The sequence below is a fragment of the Podarcis erhardii genome (assembly GCF_964252035.2).
Source record: "Podarcis erhardii genome assembly, chromosome: 10".
Classification (NCBI taxonomy): Eukaryota; Metazoa; Chordata; class Lepidosauria; order Squamata; family Lacertidae; genus Podarcis; species Podarcis erhardii.
In genome coordinates, this window is record NC_138500.1 from 13,584,165 (window position 1) to 13,606,904 (window position 22,740).

At 44.7% G+C, this 22,740-nt stretch overlaps 1 protein-coding gene and 1 long non-coding RNA gene across 11 annotated transcripts in view; one reads left to right on the forward strand and one right to left on the reverse strand.

Annotated features, from left to right (window-relative positions):
• Positions 1 to 22,740, forward strand: part of LOC309352041 — an 802,957-nt gene that overhangs the window by 403,552 nt on the left and 376,665 nt on the right. The gene's annotated exons all lie outside the window — the stretch shown is intronic.
• Positions 1 to 22,740, reverse strand: part of SOX5 (SRY-box transcription factor 5) — a 767,649-nt gene that overhangs the window by 394,161 nt on the left and 350,748 nt on the right. For 2 of the 10 annotated variants that reach the window (XM_081879782.1, XM_081879771.1), the window contains exon 1: positions 5,544 to 5,875. The exons of 5 other annotated variants lie outside the window; for them this stretch is intronic. In XM_081879782.1, coding sequence (XP_081735908.1) covers positions 5,544 to 5,581 — 38 coding nt within the window. In that variant the 5' untranslated portion in view covers positions 5,582 to 5,875. Of the gene's footprint in view, positions 1 to 5,543; positions 5,879 to 22,740 lie in introns of those variants that run through there. 3 more of the 10 variants (XM_081879781.1, XM_081879775.1, XM_081879772.1) reach the window with 3 other exon arrangements.

Here is a 22,740-nt window from a genome sequence, read left to right on the forward strand (position 1 = left end):
AGAAACAGTGCAAACTGTTTGAGAAGATTCTCCTAAAATTATTGCGTTATCAAAGTGTACTGTGTGTCAAGTGTTACCTGGATTTGGAGTAGGGATTCCTTCTGAGCTTTACAATTATGATGACATTATTGCCCAAGAAATCGTAGTGTGTTTGTGTGTGTCAGTAACACTGACGCTACTTAACTAAATGGTAGGTGAAGATATTTGCTTTGCAATAAGATTTAAAACAACTAGTGTGATGAATTGCCCAAAGTGATACTGTTCTGTCATTTGTTCACTTTATCATCTGTTTGAGATACACACACACCCCTATGCACACTTGCCAGCTAAATAAATGCAGCCTGATCCAAAGCAAAATATAGATTTCCGAAGGAGCCAAGAGAAACTTATTCAATCCCTATCAAAAAGCACCATGGCTAAAACAACAAGACAGGTTGTCACATTTTTAATAAGGCTCCGACACAGATATTGCTGCTACTTAGAAGGTCTCTAAGACGCTGTAAATACCTCTTGCATTCATTATGCTTAATGTCTCTGGACAAGAGGGAAAAGAAGAAACAAGGTTTTTTGGGGAGGGCTCTTCAAAGTAGCAGGCACACACACACACACACTGTCCTCACAAGCAAACATTTTAAAGTTGCATGGCTTGATTGCAGGACAGCAGGAGGGGGCAGCAGACTGGCCACCCACCCCTCTCCCTGTCACTTTTCAGATTAACCCCTCCAGTGCCAACGGCAAACCAGCCGGCCCGAAATCTGGCCAACTTAAATCCTGCGTTTGGCTCGAGCCAGAAGCTCAAGGCTCCTTCCGTGGAATTAGTCACTTCTCCGCTCCCTCAGAAAATAGCGTCCAGCCCTGCCTCACCATTCTAGCAGCAGAGAGAGGTACGAATCTATTGAACTGTTCGTTGATATCTACAGGCTACAAACTAAAGGCAGCAGCAGCAGCAGCAACAACAACAACAACAACCCTCAGATAAGTTATAGGAGGCAGGTTTCCTAGAGATCTAAAGAAAAAAAAGAAGAGGAGAAACCACCCAAGTGTGCAAAATCACTTCGAAAATAAGTGCCAAATGAACACACTGAAAACACATTATTCCTTCTGCTTTCATGCAGAGAGACGTCAGCAGGCCAGATTTTGTTTGGACAAAATGGATGTTTGTGGTTGTTCCCAGGCCATGGGTACAAATCAGAGAAATACAAGGAGAGGTGGGAACATGGAATTGAAATGACACCATGTGCCAAGTACCACCACACAGTTTGGCTGCTCAAGGGGAGCAAGGCGAGAGGGGGAGCCCTGTAGTACATTCACTCTGGAAGGGCATTGTGGAATACCATTCTGACCCATCCCAGTGACGGAAGGCTGTCAGTTTTTCCACTTTCGGAAAAAACCAAAACCAAAACAGGAGGCAAGCATGGGGCAGTGCATCCCTTCTGGGAAACTTTAGCCAAGACAAAAACTGCCATATAGGCAGGGAAAGGATTTGTCATTTAGTGGCACCAAAGGAACACTAAAACAAATTCAGCAAGGGACAAAAATGACAAGAAAAACACAATTCACAAATATATTACTGCCCCATAGACTACTTAAAAAAACTATCACCTTGAACTTTCATTGTCAGCTGCTGATTTAGGATCCCCCCATAATTATTATTATTTTTTACAGCAAGTGAGCCAATAAATATTTTGCATGAAACATCCCTTCTTTTCCTCCCTCCCCTGTTGTTTATCAAGAGCACAACCCATCCTTCACTTTGAAGACTCGTGGGTCCATGTGCCCATCTTCGTCTTCCGATGCCTATTCTTTGGGTCTACAGAGAAATCATGACAACATACGCCAGTTACTTTAGGTTTGCAAAAAGCATCCCACACACCACGAACGTTGTCAAGCAGCCCCTTTTGTTTTTCCACTGACAAGGTTTTTATGAAGACATTCAGCGTTTATGCCAGGCGTTTCTGAGCTCTTAATTGTTCTTGTAAAATTTCACATCAACGTCCCTAATGCTGAAGTTACAGGTCCCTCCCATCAATTGCTTGAGTAAGTCAGAACTTCACCTTGACTTGCCTTTTTGTATCTAACATAGGCTGGGTCTCTATTTTGAAAAAAGCAAGAAAATTAAATCTTGGTGGTGTATATTTTATTTATTTAACGCACACCCTAGAATAAAATTGGGCGGTCACATAGTACCTCATCAAAACCCACCACTCAATAATTCCAGAGAAACAGAAAGCTTGTTCTAGCTGGAACCTCTCAGTACCTTTTGCACTCGACATTTCAGCTGTCTGGAGTGCCTTTCAAAGTTTTGGTAGAACCCCTTCTCGATTTAAAAACAACATGAACAACAGAAGGGACGAACAATCTCTCTGTGTGCATGCTAAACCTGCCCTGAGTTTGGATCAGCAAACAGCTAATTCACCAATGAGGATAATATGGTCAAAGATTCATCCCAGTCTTTCTCCACGATGCAATAGACACTTTTCTTTCTAGGCTTCTATGTTACCAAAGTTAAGGGCAAGGGGAGGGGGAGGAAGCAAGCAAAGCAAAAGAGAAACTGGATCATCTCCCTTTCCATGAGAGACAACTGCCTCTCCACAAGATGTAAAGTGAAGTTATGGAAGTTTCAGAATAAATCAATGTGCTAGAAAGGCGGGGGGGGGGGTGCGGAATATCTCTTCCTTAGAAAAACTTGGCGACTGAGAAACTGGACTACCACCCAAAATGCCTGGATCATAAAATCAATGTCTCCTTGTAGCCCACCCCACGGCCTGTGCAGAACGGGCCTTGTAAGCATTAATAACAATGTAGTTCTGGTCTGACAGGTGAGAACACTGATTTCAGCAAAATGCACAAACAACATTAGGCTCCGAGAGGGCCGGTGTGTGTGTGTGTGTGGAGGATGGAGAGATTGCAAGAACATCCTCTATCTATGCAACCCGAGTCGTCATGTGAATTGTGCATGTTGTGTTGTGAATAACTTCCACAACCTGTACAGATCTCCATGTGTGTATAACTACAGTCAAACACAGAGAATGTAAACAAATGGTAATGATTAACAGAGATATTGGTTTGTATTACCAGCTAAAACCACAGATGGAAAATGGTAAATAAAAAGAATTGTATAGCAAGGTTTCATTCTCGTCCTCCCCCCCCCCCTCCATTTAACTATTTCTGTCTATATATCTTGATAGCTACATGTCTGTTAAGGCTAATAACATATGGATTATTTAACCAGTACTTCTCCCGCCTTCAAAAAAGCAAACAAACAAAAATAAGAGTAAAACTCTGAACACACACCTCATCAGGGAGATGAAAAAGAAAGAGGGCAATCAACTCAAAAGTTGAGTTTCAAAATGAAAATGAAAGCGAGCTCTTTAAAGCAGGACATAGGAAGAGAGAACACACCGTTTATATCCCTGCCTTCTGCACCTATTCAGCTCAGAGGAAAAGTTACACAGAGATAGCAAAACAAAACAAAAACACTTTATATATTTGTAAGCATGTTGCTATGGACATGCCATGCAGAATAGCTTCAAACCTCTTGAGTTCTTCCCCTCCCCGGGAAAAAAAAAAAGAAACCAGTTTTTGCCAAGTTAACCTAGGATTTTTACTAAGATAAACAGTTAAGTTCTCGCAGGTATGTCCGTATCACAATATTATGAAATGGGGGAGGGGGGGAAATGTCAGCGATTTTAAACAAAGGAGAGAAATTAATTGGATCAAATAAAACCTTGGAAGGCATTCAGAAGTGCCAGCCCAAAGTGTTTTCTGTCAAGGGTTAGAGTTACGAAATACAGTAGTTTTCAGAACAACCACCACCCCCCTTACTGATTTCAGTTGCTTTATACTGGTATATAAAGCTATATAGGTGCACACACATCGGTGTACACACAGATATGCATATGTGTATCTGTACACATACACCCCTAGCTAGTTTGTTCTCTGGCAATCTAGTATTCTTTGCACTCTATACTTGCAACTTCTCTGCCCTCTTAAGATGTTTGACGGATATTTTCCTCCCTGTGCCTTTTACTATCAAATTCAGCAATCTGAAAGCTGAACAGCTTGGCTTACCATATTTTTTTACCAGCTGGTCTATCACCTAGCTTGCATTACATAGTCAGATGCAACCAAATGTTTATGCAGAATGTAGCTTTCATGAACCGTGGGGAGGGGAAGCTGGGAAACGTGCGCTCTGACAATTTAAAGCCTTTTCATTTTTTCTTTATAAAGACCCATTTAGAAATGCAAAGGCTTTGAGTCCCTTCTCATAGCCAAACATGGGCTATTTACAAGCTTAAAATACAGGGGGGGGGGAGTGGGATGGGGATGCAGTCAGAGTGGGGGGGTCTTGGTTCTTGCCGAAGTACAGTGTACAAGTGGTTGAGAGTAATCTTCAAACATAGTTAGCAAAAGTCAAGATTTATGTGAACTGAGCAATCTATGGGAGGAGAAGGAGACTTGGGATCTAGACCTCATGAACAGCTAGGATCTGAAGGACTTCTAAACTTTGGCAAGTGGGTGGTAGAAGTACAGGGGAAGAGGATGGTAAGGCAAACAGGTCATAAATCAAAAGAGCAGGTTTTGACACGCAGTCAAAAAGAGGTACTGATAAATTCAGAATGAACTGTTCCACTCCACTCTCTCTGCTTCCCAAACCCACTTTCTGTGTTTTAGTTTATTATTTTGCTTGCTCAAGCTTGGGATGAGGTTAACTTGCCTCCAAATAGTCACTCCTGTTAGATCAACCACCACTACCAACGGGAGCGGGAGGGGAGTCATGTGCTTCCTAGAAACTTTTTTTTTTTTTAATGGAAGGATCAAATTGAAAGTTTAAAGCCTCGCCAGTTCTTCCATTCATTCCAGGAAGCGCTCTCTCCAAAAAGGCAAGGAAGATTTAATTTCCCTCCCTTCCCTTTTAAATAAAGACCAAAAAAATGTCTTCTAAGACATTGTTGCTTCTCATTATCTAGTAGATTAATTCAGAAGAAGGAGCCGGGAGCGGCGGAGTTGGGGGGGGGGGGGGAGAGAGAACAGAAAGAGGGGCGGCGGCGGAGCAAAAGACAGAGATATACAGTCATGATGATGTTCATTCAAATCTCTAGCAGGGAGCTAAACAAAATCCGAAAGGCATCGCTGTCGAAGTAGGTTACAGGACTTTGGGTGATCCCTTTCAATCTAGTTCAGGAGATGGAAATGGTGCGCGGTTGGAGAAGAGAGAGAGAGAGAGAGAGAGGAAAAAAATAGCAAACAGCAAACATAGATCAGGAGTAATCTGACATTACTGCATGCTGGGAGGGAGATAAAGTGCATGGTTGTTTGTTTGTTTTACTACCCCGGATTTTTCTTTTTAAATATATATAGATATACATATATATTATTGACGCGCATACAGGGAAAGTTGCACTTTAACAACACTGGAAAGATCTCAAATCATCATCATAATATTTAAACGCGCGCACGCACACACACCCCAGTAGCGAATGCATGCAAAGCAGATATATTATAAATATATACAGACACACACACTGATCTCCTGGACTCACCTTTCAAACTCCTGGGGTAAATCGGGGTCAGTGAGCATGCTGAAGGGGGAAATAAAAAAAGCACAATTTTTTTGCCCCTTTGTCACAGTAGCCAGCTATGATCGCCTCCAACTGAACCTGTCAAGTGAATCCAAACCTCCTAAACCGATTGATTTTTCTCTCTCGCTCTCTCTCTCTCTCTCTCGCGCTCTCTCTCTCTCTCTCTCGCTCGCTCTCCCTCTGTGAGCTAGGGACTCCTTGACCAGTCTCTTAAAGGGGTAGCGCACTTTAGCTGAAGGAGACAGCGTCGAGCAAGCTCCCCCCACCGCCGCGCCACATGGCTGGGGTCTGACAAGCAGGCAGCAACCTCCGCCAACCTCAGGGGTGCCTGTCCGCTTTTGCCTTTATTGCCCCTCTCCTTGTCACAGCCCCCCGCCCCCCACCCCTTGCAAAGTCAGCTCCTTTCATCCTCTCCTCTTCTCCAATAGCCACACACACACACACACACACACACACGCAACCACTACTTGTCTGTGACACACACACGCACGCACATCTGAAAGCTTCGTGCAGGATCCTGCCAATTTCAAAACCAAAAACTGGTGCTCGCAAAATAAAATAGCAATCGCCACCTCCAGCCTCGATTTCCCCAATGTGCTCAGGACGGGGAGGGGGGGGGGCGTTACTGGGAATGGGGAGGTGTGGAATATGCACATTTGCAACACTTATTCCAGCAGAAATGCAGTTATAAATAGAAACGCACGTGTTACACACACACAACCTAAGCAATTTCCCCGTCTAGGATCTTCCCCTAGTGTGGCCAAATTATGTTTTCCCTATCTTGATATGGACGGACACACACTTTGGATAGCCCAATATCTAATTCTGCCACTAAAGATCATTTCCCCCTCCCCATTCGCTTAATCTTTTAAGAGGGGAGAAATCAGTTGCAAAAGTCCCTCTCCCCGTCTCTCTTTCTCCGTGAGTATCTCTGTTGCACAACAACAACACACGCACAACACAACCACATACTGAATGAGTCCTTGGCAAATTTCTGCTAGTCAAGCCTCGGCTCCGCAAATATGAAGTCGGAGGGAGAGCATCAATACCTGAATAGCATGTAGAAATTTGTTATATTCAATATGTGTCTTAATTTATAGGTCTACGTAGCTGTTAGTTAGCACAGGCAGGCAGTGAACATGTGAGTGTGTGTTTGCACCATTATTTTATTATTATTATTATTATAAAAAATCTCTGCCAGATTCTGTTGACCAGAATTATCTAATAGGCAAGCCTGACACCCATCACTCTGCCCTTTGTAGAGAGAAAGATCTGCCAAGGGGAGGGAGGCAAGCTGGGGGGGGGGGGGATCAGTGGCCAAAAAGAAACTTAAACAAGGGCTGCTGGCTTAATACAGAAAAGCACTTAGCAACTCATTGAGAGGAGTTAGAAGAAAGGGAGGGAGGGAAGGAGAGAGGGAGAAAGGGGAAGAAAAAAAACTCTGAACACCTAAGGACAATCTTCAATATCCCCAAAGGGTTTCTGTACATGGTGTGTGTGTGATATCCTATATATATATATATAATTTTCTCACCTCTTCTTCATTTTTTTAAAAAATAAAAAGTCTCTGTGCAAGGGGAAGGGGAAGGGGAAGGAAAAAAAAAAAAAACAAACACCCTACACAACAATCAAGCATTGTTCTGGAGAAAGAAAAGCAACTTTGACAGATTGAAATATACCAGAGGCCCCTTCAAGGAAACCTGTAAACAACTTGTCATTCACTCTATCGGTTTCACTGCCTTGCCCACAAAGTGCGAGGAAGCAGCCTGGCAACACCACCGCCATCACCACAAACTATGGGGTTGGGGGGTGGGGGTAAGAGGATAATCCATAGCCCCCCCCCTCCCCAGATCACTAAAAAAAAAAGGTTTAACTCAGTTCAAAAAACACAAACAATAAAACCCTTGGCTTTATGGAATAGGAGGAGAGACTGCGCCACAAGGGACAGAAAGCCACATATGGTGCAATGTTTGTGTGTGTAAATCCTGATCGAGCCAGCCACACAACCACAAACACACGCAACCACCATTTTCCAGGTCTACGCAGTTTTCCTGGCTTGCCCTCTCTTTTGCTTATGGATCTTTTCCCCGCATTTCCTTCTGCTTCCAACCCTGGCTAAGGCAGTCTTGGCACAACCTGAGCTACAACTCCTATCATGCTGGCTGGGGCTGATGGGAGTTGTAGTCCAGCCCCACCCCACCCCAACTAAAGAAGTGGTTCCCAAAATAAGTGATACTGCACCCTGGAGGGCAGTGGGATTACCTGGAGCAGGGTGAGAAGAGGGGGTACTGGAAGTGTAAATAGCTACCAAGCTGGTATCACTGGCTCAAGTTCACCAATTTCGTTTAATTAGATTAAATAATTTTTTTAACTGGATTTTGAATAAATGTGAAATCAGCTGTTACTGTTCTAAATTTTATTGCGTTACTTTCTTCCTTAGTGGGTCATGCAAACCACTATTCTGAGCAATGCTTTTCATAGGGTAATGATAATAATAATAATGTATCACTTGTATCCCACCCATCTGTCTGGGTTGTCCCAACCACTCTGGGTGGCTTCCAACAAAAATACAAACAAAACAAAGAAGCATCATACATTAAAAGCTTCCTAAAATGGGGCTGCCTTCAGAGGTCTACGGAAGGTTGTATAATTGGTTTTCTCCTTGACATCTGATGGGAGGGTGCCACTACCGAGGAGGCCCTCTGCCTGGTTCCCTGTGACTTAACTTCTCACAGTGGGGGAACCGCCAGAAGACCCTCAGAGCTGGATCTCAATATCCGGGCTGATCAATGGGGGGTATAAATGCTCCTTTAGGTAGGGGGCACGAGGGATGAGTTTATGCAACCAAGGCAGGGGTGGCCCAGAAAAGTTTGGCAGGCTACCAGGCTGAGGAATGCTGGGTTAAAATAACGCCATATCCCCCAACATTTCTCTGGTGAAAAATGTCCTAAGGAAAAGCAGGACAGTCCAGGATTAAATCAGAAACTGGGATGGCTTCTGTAAATCCGGGACTGTTCCTGAAAAATAGGGATGCTTGGAGGGTCTTTTAATATAGACGTTGTAATGGTACTACTTAGAACCTTCTGGCTTCTGCAGGTACTTTCAATTATTCCATAACAATCAGGCAGGCTAGGAAGGGGTGGGGGAATTTTTCAGCCTGAAAAATTTACTCGCAGTTCTCTTTCTAACTCATACCCTCCAACTATCCCTATTTGCCTGGGGCATTCTTGGAATTGCAGAAACCACCCTGGCTTCCGATTTGATCCCAGAATGTCCCAGGGGTGAGCAGGATGCTTGCAGTGCTGCTATTCTCTCTCACGATTCAGCTGGCTCCCTCCAGAGCTGGGTGGTACACAAAGCTCTGTCCTTCACCACTTCACCACCTGCACGCCAGCGTCGGCCACCTGAGGGAGTTTCTTCACTCTGTCTAAGGGTAGGGCTGCCCCCGAATGCAACGCGTTTATGTGCACCGCTTGTGTGACACACACCAGTCCATGCCACAGTGAGTTTTAGCACATCAGCAACAAACAACCACAACCAGGTGAGACACAGGGAGAGAATGAAGATGCCTGCAGCCACTGGGATGGTCCAACACAAGAAACTACGTTGCGTTGCTCACCCGTAGCAGGAAGAGGAAGAGAGGAGTGAAGTGTGTGCAGGGAAGCCTTCAACTGCCAGCCAAGCAGATGTGATTGGTTAGATTTTCTGGGGAGGCTTCCATTAGGAAATCCCTGTTTAGTATGGAGACTATTCTGCAAATTGCCCAGACAACAGATATGTACCATATCTGAACAACACTTAGAATCATAGAACTGTAGAATTGAGGATCAGTTCCTAGTCCAATGCAAGAATATGCAGCTATCCCACATGGGAATCGAACCTACAACTTTGGCATTATCAGCACCATGCTCTAACCAACCAAGCTATCCGGACTATCATTTAAGGCTATCCTTTGGCTTAAAAAAAGGGAAAACGGTTCTGGACTCTTTATATCACTATCCTCTATTTCTTTTCCACAACAACTCACTTCCTTCCTCCTCCTTTCCCCCAGTTTCCTGCGATTGGGCCCTAGACATAATAGGATCTCAGTCTCTTGACCCTATCACCACTTGATCATGTCCGTTCCTGTACAAACACCCTCTCTCTGACACTCACAGGCAGGCAGTATGCTTACATTACATATACATGTTAAAAACCACAGGCGTTTATAGGGTGGATATGCACCCCACTTTACAGAGAACAGTCCTCTGCTTGAAGGCACTCTCTAAGAACATAAGAAGGCCCTGCAGGATCAGGCCAATGGGCCCATCCAGCCCAGCAACCTGTTCTCAAAGTGGTCAACCAGATACCTCTGGGAAGACTGCAAGCGAGACCTGTCTGCAACAGCATTCTCCCCCACTTGTGATTCCCAACGACTGGTATCCGGAAGCACATTGCTTTCAACAGTGCAGATAGAACACTGCCATCGAGACCTGTGGCTATTGCTGTTTGAAGGGCTGTGAAGTCAAGATAAAGGACCCTAAGAAGGGGAAAGCAGCAGGGAACTTGGAAATGCCCATCAACAGGGAACAAGCTAACCTGGTGGCAGCCTTTCCTTACTAGGCGAAGGTGAACTTAACACATAGGAGATATTTCTAAATTTGCATCTAGGCCTATAAATGAAAATATGCAAGTTTAATGAAGTTCTGTGCCATTCTTCATTGGAAAAGCATTCCCTTGTCAACATTTTTATGCTTACTGAATTTAAGCAGATTTTTTAAAAACAACAACTTGGGCTAATGGTTATTTTGAACATCACTGCTCTTAGCTGAACACCATGCAGTGGAGAGGTTCAATTATAAATTTAACCAGCAAATAGCAACAAAGCAACAACAACACTATTTGCTATTATTTCATGCGTTCCGAGTTGATTATTGTAAATATATATTGTAAAAATATATATTGTAAAAATATATTGTAAATATAGGCAATTCCAAAAGTCCAATCCCAATTTCTATTTATTTTATTTTAGTGATTTTTCTATATTGCCCTATCATAAAATATCAGGGTGTGTTTAGCATCAAAAGACAAAATGTGTTTAAAAATAAAATAAATATGAGAATACATGTGGAGGAAGATGTAATGCAAGGATGCAAACACCCACTCAAACATAGCAGGAAAAACCTGCAATGATCAGAGATGGGTGTGGAGACTTGCACACTTAACCAGAGCCTTGTTCAAATATCTGGAGCACGGAGAAAAGCAGATAATCATGTCCATAACCCATAGTCCTAACCTTGTCTATAAAGGTAAAGGTACCCCTGACCGTTAGGTCCAGTCGTGAATGACTCTGGGGTTGCTCGCTCATCTCGCTCTATGGGCTGAGGGAGCCAGCGTTTGTCCGCAGACAGCTTCCGGGTCATGTGGCCAGAATGACTAAGCCGCTTCTGGCGAACCAGAGCAGTGCATGGAAACACCCTTTACCTTCCTGCCGGAGCAGTACCTACTGGTATTTATCTACTTGCACTTTGATGTGCTTTCAAACTGTTAGGCTGGCAGGAGCAGGGACCGAGCAATGGGAGCTCACTCCGTCATGGGGATTTGAACAGCCGACCTTCCGATCAGCAAGCCCTAGGCTCTGTGGTTTAGACCACAGCGCCACCCGCGTCCCAACCTTCTCTATACATTGATCTAAATGTTTGAAGAGAGCCTATGTGCATATGACTTGCACATGTCATCAAGGAGCATGAATCCATGCATATACAGGTTCTGTTCGGACTTTCAGAACATCACATGAACTTCAGGAGAAGAAAGGACAGGTATGATCGCCCCTCCACATTTAAGATATCCATGGTTTCCAAATATTTTTTTTTTTATTTATTGCTCATATACCCCACCTTTTCCTCCAAGGAGCTCATGGTGGCGCATGTGGCTTCCCCCAATCCTTATTAGTTCTTTGTTGGGTTTGTGGGGCTGGTGGGAGTTGGGACTCCTGAAAGGCATTACTCTGGGAAATGCTAGACTAGAATATTTGGACTTATTTTTGGTGCAGACTGAGAAACATCTTCAAACAACTTTGCTCATAAAAAGAGGCATGTCCAGTGGATCAAAAGAACGAAAGGACAGTTATTAAAATATGGTGTGTGCATGTGCTTTGATTTGCAGAACAAAACAAATCGTTAAGTGGTCTGCCTAGACCCCCACCAATTTTCAAGTGGTCCACAAAAGAGAAAAGAAACATCCAGCAGTCTCTGCTCCAGGATTCTTGTTTTATTGAGTAAAGCAGATGCGAATTGCTTCTGATTGAGTGGAAGAGTGGTGGACTGGGTGGGGGCAGGAGACAAGAATTGCTCAAACCTTTCCTTGTCATTCATTTTTCCCCATTCAAAATGCTCTCTTAGTTTAGGAAGGCTGGTCGCCGAAGAATTGATGCTTTTGAATTATGGTGCTGGAGGAGACTCTTGAGAGTCCCATGGACTGCAAGAAGATCAAACCTCTCCATTCTTAAGGAAATCAGCCCTGAGTGCTCACTGGAAGGACAGATCGTGAAGCTGAGGCTCCCTCCATGGCCACCTCATGAGAAGAGAAGACTCCCTGGAAAAGACCCTGATGTTGGGAAAGATGGAGGGCACAAGGAGAAGGGGCCGACAGAGGAAGAGATGGTTGGACAGTGTTCTTGAAGCTACCAGCAGGAGTTTGACCAGGCAGTGGAAGACAGGGGTTACGAAGAGTCTGACACAACTAAATGACTAAACAACAACAACAACAAGTTTAGGAAGGAAAGTGAGAAAGGGGCGGCATGATAGAGGTGTATCAAATTTTGCATTCTGGGGTAAAAGTAAGTAGGGAAAGGCCTTTGGGGTCGTGAAGTGAAGTTTAATAGTGAGAGATAGTGAAGGAAGGCAAAGCATAGCCATCATGGCTAGTATCTTTATTGCTAAATCCTCTCTTGAAGTTGGGGCCACCACTGTATCCAGTGGGAGTGAGTTACACAGTTTCACCATGCACTGCATGAAGATTTTTTTTTTTTTTAAAAAATAAAATCTGTCCTGAATCTTCCAATGTTCAGCCAACCAGCCAAAGCAGACAAGAAACAACATATAAGAGCCAAAGAAAAAGAATTTCTGTGAACATTTAACTGTGTAATCCTTTGTATTGCTAAAGAGAATGAAGTCTCACCCTCTTCACTGACATTTACTCCTAGGTAAAGGTACATAGGATGACAGCCTAAAATTCCCAGGGTGGAGAAGGAGAAGCTGGTTTGGTCTTTTATACTATAGCGGAGGGTGCAATTCTATGAACATTTACCTGGGATTAAAGACTACAAAACTCAATATTACTATGCATGAAGATCTGTCTGCAAACATAAAGAGATAAACGTAATGTTAGTATTAGCAAAAGTTTTCATTTCAAATAGCTGTGGGGGCAGCGGCAAGAGAGAATAGAAATGCACCAAGAAGGAATGAGCTACTGAATCAGTTATGGGTGAGAACTGATGTATCCTTGATTCAGATACTTACACAGAAAGTATATGAAGTTGCCTTATGCCGTCAGATCATTGGCCCATCCAACTCAGTATTTTGGGTGTGGAGCTGAATGCCCTCATGATCTACCTTCTAAGAAGCCACATGCTGGTGGTGCACAGGGCTGAGCAATGGCCATGTACGTTAGGCTAAATGCCAGTCAGGGGTTTCCACCATGCACCCATACACACAAACCCGTACATCCAGGCAAGCAAGGGGCGTTACCACAGTTCAAGGACACCTACCAGCCAGGCAAGAACACACAAGGTATAGAGTGTTTGCCTGGGGATAGAGGGTGTGAATGGAGAGCATGATGTGTAGCTGGGGAGAGTCTAGAGAACCAGACAGAGAGGTCGGGGGGGGGGTGTTTGGCCCTAGCTCCCTCACTTAAGAGTCATAGAACTGCAAAGCTAGAAGAGATACCCAAGGCCTGCAAAGCAGGAATCACAACTAAAGAATCCTTGAGAGATAGCTGTCCAAACACTGTTTAAAATTTCCCAATGAAGGAGAGTCCACCACCTTCCAATCTACTTCTCCACGCTGGTCTACTCTTGACTTTCCAGGATGAGATCCTTCTAATGCAGGAATGTCAACTAAAGCATCCAGGACAGATGGCCATACAACCTCTGCTTAGAAACCTCCGGCGGACTCTCCTTCCTTGGAGGTTTTTAAGCAGAGGTTGGATGGCCATCTGTCAGGGGTTGGACTAAATGACTCTCGGAGCCCTTTCCAACTCTACAATCCTGTGATTCTGTAGATGACAAGAATGGACCCTGGAGCCCTCCAAATGCAAAGCATGTAGCCTACCTTTGAGACACAGCCCTTCACCATCGCTGCCCTTGACTCCCTCACCCCAACAGAGAGGAAGTCTACGTTGACAACTCTGGTGAACTCTTAAACAGGTGGGGAGCCTCTATCTTACTCCACCCTCCCTCCTTTCCACTACTAGTACTACTACTACTAATAATAATAATAATAATTTATACCCCGCCCTCCCCAGCCAGAGCCGGGCTCAGGGCAGCTAGCACCAATAAAATAAAATCATAGTAAAAACCTAATAGGGGAAAAAGAGGGGGGAACCCAATTTAAAATACAGGTTAAAATGCAATTTAAAATGCAGCCTCATTTTAAAATAGCTGATAAATCAAGACCATAAGGGGAGGGAAACATAAGGGTCAGACTGAGTCCAAACCAAAGGCCAGGCGGAAACAGCTCTGTCTTGCAGGCCCTGCGGAAAGATGTCAAGTCCCGCAGGGCCCTAGTCTCTTGTGACAGAGCCTTCCACCAAGTTGGGGCCAGTGCTGAAAAGGCCCTGGCCCTAGTTGAGACCAATCTAATCTCCTTGAGGCTCGGGAATTCCAAAGTATTGTTATTTGTGGACCTTAAGGTCCTCCGCGGGGCATGCCAGGAGAGGCGGTCCCGTAGGTATGTGGGTCCTAGGCCGCAGGTGAACCATACTGCATGTAGTCCCCTGTTTTATTCAGCAGCAGCAACACTGTGTGGTGATCTGCCTCAGCCTTCTGGACTCTCCCCAATCCCCCCCACCCAACCACCCACTAACCCACTCCTGTAGCTGCACCCTCCAGCAAAACCCTGTTGCTTCTGCTTGCATCTGTTTCTCCCTAGATCAAGGCAAACACACTGGCAGTGACTTATGATGTTATTTTAAGAGAAGTGAGGGTGCAGTAACTTTGGTAATCAGTGGCCCTTATTTGTATTCTTTTGGAATGCTAAATATAAACACTCTAATCCAGCACGGGGGCATATTTCTGCAGGCGATTCCCTAGCCCAGCCGAAAGAGGAATCGTGTGTGAAAATGGGTGCTATACATGGGGAGGGTGCTCGCCTAATCCAGCTGAGTACGGCCGCATCCACACAGCTCTCTTAAGAAAAGCCTGTGATAGCACCATGCATCTGTCTTAGAGACTTGATAGCGTGGGCCTGGGTACCCCCAAATTCCCCATCGAAACAACTAACCTCTGAAACAGCTGGTTCTTCAGCCAGGATTACAGCTCCAGCCGCTGTTCATGGAGGGAACACAGGGGTTAAAGAGTCTGTTTCTGTTGGTTTATCTATTTTCTGAACTGCGATATTGGTATCTTATGCGGAGAGGGTTAATTGGCTCAAGGCAGCAGTGAGGCACACACCCCTATTAGGAGTGGCTCACCTGTGCTCCCCAGATGTTGCTGAACTCTAACTCCCATCAGTCCCAGCCAGCATGGTCAGTGGTCAGGAATTATGGCAACAGTCACCCAGAAACACCTGGAGGGCCACAGGTTAGCAACTCTTGTTTTTCACAATCCTTGCACTTTATTGATTTTAAATATTTTAATGGAATTTTTTTTGACATAAAATACAATGAAAATCAGACTAACCTACAAGAGTGATTTTTAAAAATCCCCCCAAAATATGAAGGTAGAGGGAAAGAGAGAGAGAGAGAGAGAGAAAGATAGAGAGAAATAACTGGAAGGCCCTTTATCATTTTTACAGTTGTCAAAAAGTGGGATTTCCCCCACTCCCATGGCTACACAGTGACAGTTTCACATCATCAAATCAGCTCTTGAGAACCTGTTAAGTTCTTCTGAACCCGGTTTGCTTGTGAACATCTTAAAAGCGATCAGTTGCTGCTGATTTTGATTTTTATTTTTTTGCCGGCTATTTTATTTCTGCACCTGAAGAAGTTTGCAAACTATGAAGCTTGTTTTTTTTTAAAGTGTTTTTTAATTTAAAAAACCCAAAAAATAAATAGCTTGCAAACATTTTAATAAGAATCATATGAATGTCCTCAATATATTTATTTCGATTTACAATCAGTTATGATCTGCTTGTCAAACCTAAAGAGAGCAGAGTGATGTGCAATTAAAAGAGTAAAAGGGAAAAAAAATAAGATAGCAAACAGGAACTCAGGAAGCTGCCCTCTACTGAGTCAACTCACTGGCCTGTCTAGCTTGGTTCATTTCCAGGACCAATTCAAAGTACTCACAAAGCTCTAATTGACTTGGGTCTCAAAAATCTGAAAGACTGCCTTCTTCCCTACAGCCCCTCTCAGGTGCTGGGACCAGCAGAGGGGATCCTCTTGGAATGATCAAACAGAGATTTCCCTCCTTCCTTTTTTTTGGGGGGGGGGGAGAGATTTACAGCACTAGAAAGAACAGCATTCCTAACTGATGATGATCAATAGTATTGCTATGAAGGTCCCATGAAACGCTCTGTTGGGAAACAAGAGTTCTGCAAGTGGGACCTGTAACATAAGGCTGCGGTGCAGAGTGTTTCTGGGGCTTCTGCCAGCCTGCCCAATTCCAGAACACTCTATTACATTACCCCTTCCCGCCCTGTTTTTTCCCATCCTTTCCCCTAGAATAAATACTCAGGATTCTGTGCCCTCTAAGCATGCTCAGTCCTCACTGTGGTGTTATTGCAGGGGAGGGGTGTCCAACTGTGGCATCATCCACACACAAGGAGGAGGGAGGTTTTGGCTATATAAAGGATTTGTATGTGAGCCCAGTTAGGGATGCGGGTGGCAGTGTGGTCTGAACCACAGAGCCTAGGGCTTGCCGATCAGAAGGTTGGTGGTTCGAATCCCCGCAACGGGGTGAGCTCCCATTGTTTGGTCCTGCCCACCTAGCAGTTAGAAAGCATATCAAAGTGCAAGTAGAGAAGAAGAAGAAGAGTTTGGATTTGATATCCCGCTTTATCACTATCCGAAGGAGTCTCAAAGCAGCTAACATTCTCCTTTCCCTTCCTCCCCCACAACAAACACTCTGTGAGGTGAGTGAGGCTGAGAGACTTCAGAGAAGTGGGACTAGCCCAAGGTCACCCAGCAGCTGCATGTGGAGGAGTGGAGATGCGAACCCGGTTCACCAGATTATGAGTCTACCGCTCTTAACCACTACACCACACTGGCTCAGTAGATAAATAGTGATAAGAAGGTACCGCTCCGGCAGAAAGGTAAACGGCGTTTCTGTGCACTGCTCTGGTTTCACCAGAAGCGTCTTAGTCATGCTGGCCACATGACCCAGAAAAACTGTCAGTGGACAAACGCTGGCTCCCTCGGCCTATAGAACCAGATGAGTGCCGCAACCCCAGAATCGTCCGCAACTGGACCTAATGGTCAGGGGTACCTTTACCTCTTTATGAGCCCAGTTAACATTTTACACAGGTTTCATTTATGTCTTTTAAACTCAGCTACAGATATGCAACCCCCACCATCATGCCAAGTTTGTATCCTTTACAGGACTACAAGTAGGAAAAGTGAGAATGGGCTACATCTGATATATTTTCTCATGGGGATTTGTTGTGAGTAGCAAGGGCTCACTTTGGAAGCCTTGATACAGTTGGCTACAATACAGTTTAGATGGTATATTTAGGAACCTATTTTTTGTTCCAGGAAGTGGCATGCTGAGCTGTCATTTTCATTAATGGGAATTTAGTGCGTGTGTCAAGTTGAGATTTATTTTTTAAAAAAGTAATACAACTGATTTATACTTTGAAATATATAAATGTGAGGTGTTTATGCGGTGGTGAAGAAGCTGAATTGCAAAGAAACAAAAAAAAACAAACAACAACAACCCAAAAAACCCCAAAAGTGGTAAAGAAAAGCATTATGCAATGTGTTGACTCTTAACAAAAAAATAGACTCAATCATTTTTAAATCCCAGTCTTCACTGTAATTGGTAACTTAAACAATGCCAGTATATATATGTATACTAATTAGGGCTAAGCAGAAATTGCAAACTGTTTCCCCGGGAATGTTTTCAGCACTGCTAAACACAAACACACACACACACACACACACACCAGCAAAAACATTTCATTCAATCGCATTGTCCTTTCCTGCTTCATTTGCCATCCGTGATCCCACCCTGAAATCAATTCTGATTGTGTGCACAGGGTAGCACAGGGCTAGCCAATGAGGTGCCCACCAGATGATAAAGGTAAATGTAAAGGACCCCTGACAGTTAAGTCCAGTCGCGAACGACTCTGGGGTTGCGGCGCTCATCTTGCTTTACTGGCCGAGGGAGCCAGCGTTTGTCTGCAGACAGTTTTTCCAGGTCATGTGGCCAGCATGACTAAGCCACTTCTGGCAAAACCAGAGCAGCGCACAGAAATGCCGTTTACCTTCCCACCGGAGCAGTACCTACTTATCTACTTGCACTGGCATGCTTTCGAACTGCTAGGTTGGCAGGAGCTGGGACGGAGCAACAGGAGCCCCGTTACGGGGATTCGAACCACCAACCTTCCAACCGGCAAGCCCTAGGCTCAGTGGTTTAGACCACAGCACCACCAGATGGTGTTGGACTACAATTCTCATCAGCCCCAGCCAGTGTGATTAGCAGTCATGGACGATGGGAGTTGTAGTCCAACAACATCAGGAGCGCACCATGCTAGATACCCCTTGCTGTAGCAATATCATCCAATTCACTGAGTGAGGGCTGGGAGGAATTATGCACATGTCTAACTTAGAAAGCACTGCTTGCCCATGCTCACTCAACTGACTGTTTGTCCTCAGTGATACCATCACACAGCCCAATCAGATTGCCAATGTGACGTGTTGTGACATCATTGAGTTCACCGTGTGCTTACAGATTAGTTGAGATGATTCATGTGACCAATTCAACAGGAAGAAACCATACATTGGAGGGAAAAAATGGCACCAAACTGTCATCAGGTGGGGGAGAAACAGCACAGAATAGAACTGAGAGGGGAAAGGTGAATGGTCCCACAATCAAAGTGTTCTTCAGGAAAAATTTCCACCTACTTTGAAACCACTGTTTTTGGCCTGAAAGCTGAAACAAGTCTATTCAGTGCAACAGGAGATGCTATTTTGCAGATGATGAGCTTCTCTGAAAGTCCAAGAGTTGCACGATCCAGCCAAGCTTAGCACTTTCAGTAAATTCCATCCATTTCAGTTGGAGAGCATGGCAGGTGGTGCTTAAATTTTCCACTGAAATGAACAGTGGGTTTAAATCTGCTAAACTTTGGCTGGATCCCACGTTTAGCAACTTGATCCTGAGTAGTAGCAGTAACACCGGTGCTCATATGGCTTGTTTAGGTATTGATGGGGAACAACTGCTCCCTCGAAATTAGAATCATTGTTTAACTGTCATTTTTTGCTCACTCTCCATGAAATCTAAAATGGCAGCAAAATGCTGACCCTTTGATAAATGGGAGCCAGTGTACACAGAGCGAGCACATAATTGTGCATTGTGTGGCAGAAAGAGAATGCCTGCTCTGGAAAGATTTGATTCATGGCACCTACATTCATAAAATTCTGTTAAGAGGAAGAGAGAAACCAATTGTTCTCCATGGAGACTGATGGTAAACCAGGAGGGAATGGGATCTTATTGCAGGAAGAAAGAGGAAGGTGAAAATACCAAGAGTTTTCACCAGCAGTTAGAATAACCACAACAATGGTGAAAACAGAACCCAGGGAGGCTATACAGTGGTACCTCAGGTTAAGAACTTAATTTGTTCTGGAGGTCCATTCTTAACCTGAAACTGTTCTTAACCTGAAGCACCACTTTAGCTAATGGGGCCTCCTGCTGCCACCACCGCGCCACTGCTGCGCAATTTTTGTTCTCATCCTGAAGCAAAGTTCTTATTTCTGGGTACTATTTCTGGGTTAGCGGAGGCTGTAACCTGAAGCATCTGTAACCTGAAGCATCTGTAACACGAGGTACTGGTGCCACTGCCAGAGACTTTTTTTTTTCCTGAACAAGTGGGGGGGGGGGAGAGGCAGGTAAGGATGGATTGAATGTGACTGGTCCTACTTCTAAAGAGGGTCAATGGAACAACTGTAGCCAATAGGATGTCCTCTGGATATTGCTGGAGTAGAATTCCCTTCATCCCTGATCATTAGCTATATGGGAGTTGAACAACACCTGTAAGGCTCTAAATTGGCTATCCCTGTAATCAGAGTATGGAACTTGGACCTAAGTTAACTCGGGTTCAAATCCCAGCTCAGCCACAAAGCAAACTTCCACCAGTCACTATCTCTGCCTTACCCAGTTCAGAAGGCTATGGTGAGGATAGTATGGATTCAAATGACAAGAAAGGAGATTCCAACAAAACATCAGGAAGAACTTTCTGAAAGAGCTGGTTGACAGTGGAATGGACTCCCTCAGAAGGTGTTGGGACTGTCCTTCTCTGGAGGTTTTAAAGCAGAGGTTGGATGGCCATCTGTCACGGGTGCTTTTGCTGAGATTCCTGCACTGAATTAGCATCTAACTTAGGTGTGAGGAAGCTGTTACCCCCCCCCCAGGTGTTGCTGAACTACAGTTTCCATCATTCCTGACCTTTGGGCATGCTGTTTGGGGCTGATGGGAGCTGGAGTCAAACAATATCCAGAGTGCTACTGGTTCTGTGGGGGTGTTAGGGGTTTTGGGGTGGGGCAGTCCCTCTGGTCATGCTCCTTCAAGGGTAGTGTGTTCACACCTTTATTCCTCACCCTGCACTCAGCTCTCACCTGTGGCTCCTAGAAGCTGTCAGCATGAGACAGGGGTTGAACCACCCTGAGATCTCTGGATGAACGGTTGTATGCAAACTTAAGAAATTAATCAACAAAATTCTGTGATTTTACAGATTGACCCCATGTACACCACCATTAGAGGGACGCGGGTGGCGTTGTGGGTTAAACGACAGAGCCTAGGACTTGCCGATCAGAAGGTCGGTGGTTCGAATCCCTGCGACGGGGTGAGCTCCCATTGCTCGGTCCCTGCTCCTGCCAACCTAGCAGTTCGAAAGCACGTCAAAGTGCAAGTAGATAAATAGGTACCGCTCTGGCGGGAAGGTAAACGGCGTTTCCGTGCGCTGCTCTGGTTCACCAGAAGTGGCTTAGCCATGCTGGGCACATGACGCGGAAGCTGTACGCCGGCTCCCTCGGCCAATAAAGCGAGATGAGCGCCACAACCTCAGAGTCGGCCACAACTGGACCTGATGGTCAGGGGTCCCTTACACCACCATTAGCTCATTCATGTTTGCATTCCAGCATGCCTTGACGATGAATAATATATACTAATAGTAATCTCAGTACTCCAGGCATTGACCCCTATGTAGGCAAAGCAACACCACACATAGGCATGATATATCAGTGTGCTTAGGGAAATCCTAAGGTTTAAAGAAGGACAGAAATTAACCACCACCCAGAAGCTCGGTAAAGGCTATGTGTGCCCAATAACAATGGAACTGACCACACGTGGGGAGGGAAAAGGTGTGGAATGGTTTGTGCTGTTTTGAATTCATTCATTCATTGTGTTTTTTCTTATTATTTTATGCCATTTTATTTCTCATTTTTAAAGAATGCTTTAAGCCTCCCTGAGTGTTGCAAATGCATTGGAAGGTGGTGGTATATAGGTTCTCCAAATGAATCAATAAAATCCTACCCACTGCATAGCACTGGCTCTGATAAAAAGGAGGCTTGCCTGTTGCTTTTTTAGCGCAGGCTGCCCAGTTCACTGCAGAACAGAGTTCCTCTTCCCTGTCGCACCTGCTGCAAAGGGAGATGCCACTTTTGGCAAAATCCTTCCATCCTTCCTCTGGGAAGAATTAAAAGCAAAGGATCCTTGTCCACAGAAATCTCTTTGCCAATAACCCCCTGCGGAAATCTAAATGGCACCCCTGCTAATTGTGCTACTGAACATTTCCTGTGTACAAACTAGTTCCCCCCCGCCTTCCCCTGCAAACTACCACACAGATTAAAGAAGCAAGAGAAAATGAAAAAGAAAATTGGAAAATAAACAAATGTTCTTTGTGTTCAGTGTTTTTGGACTCCACTGATTTTTATAAATAATAACAATAAAAATAAACACATATCCCTACAAAATCAGGTTCTCCAAGTTCTTGACACACCCTAGCATCAAGCACATTGGGATGGTGGGAGGCAGAGCCAGGATAGGTCGCTGCAAATGAAGGGGTAGCCTTATGTAAACAAAGGAATGGGAATACGCAAATATAAGCATGCTTTATTCACGGTGCCTCTCATTAAACTATGTGGGGCAAAACAAACAGGTTGCAATCTGGGACACAGCTGAGAAAAAACAAAATTCCCTCTTCTCCTCAAATGCCAATACAGAGGGTTTAGCCTTCACTGTTTTGGTGTTCTTAACCCAGAATCACAGAATAATGAAATTGTAGAGTTGGAAGACACCATGAGGATCATCTAGACCAGCGGTTCTCAACCTGTGAGTCCCCAGATGTTGTTGGACTACAACTCCCATCATCCCTGAGCTCTGGCCTTGCTAGCTAGGGATGATGGGAGCTGTAGTCCAACAACATCTGGGGACCCACGGGTTGAGAACCGCTGATCTAGACCAGTGTTTCCCAACCTTGTGCCTCCAGCTGTTTTTGAACTACAACTCCCATCATCCCTGACTAGCAAGACCAGTGGCAAGGGATGATGGGAATTGTAGTCCAAAAACAGCTGGAGGCACAAGGTTGGGAAACACTGATCTAGACCAATCCCCTGCAATACAGGAATCTTTTGCCCAGTGTGGGGCTCAAATGCAAGACCCTGAGATTAAGAGTCTTATGCTCTAGCAACTGCGCTATTCCTCATGAAATGAGTGGCTGCCATTAGGTCCTATGGGGAAAGCAAAGCACTGCATTTGGGGACCACCACAAGAGTGCTCCTCACCCAATAGGGCAGGGGTAGAGAACCA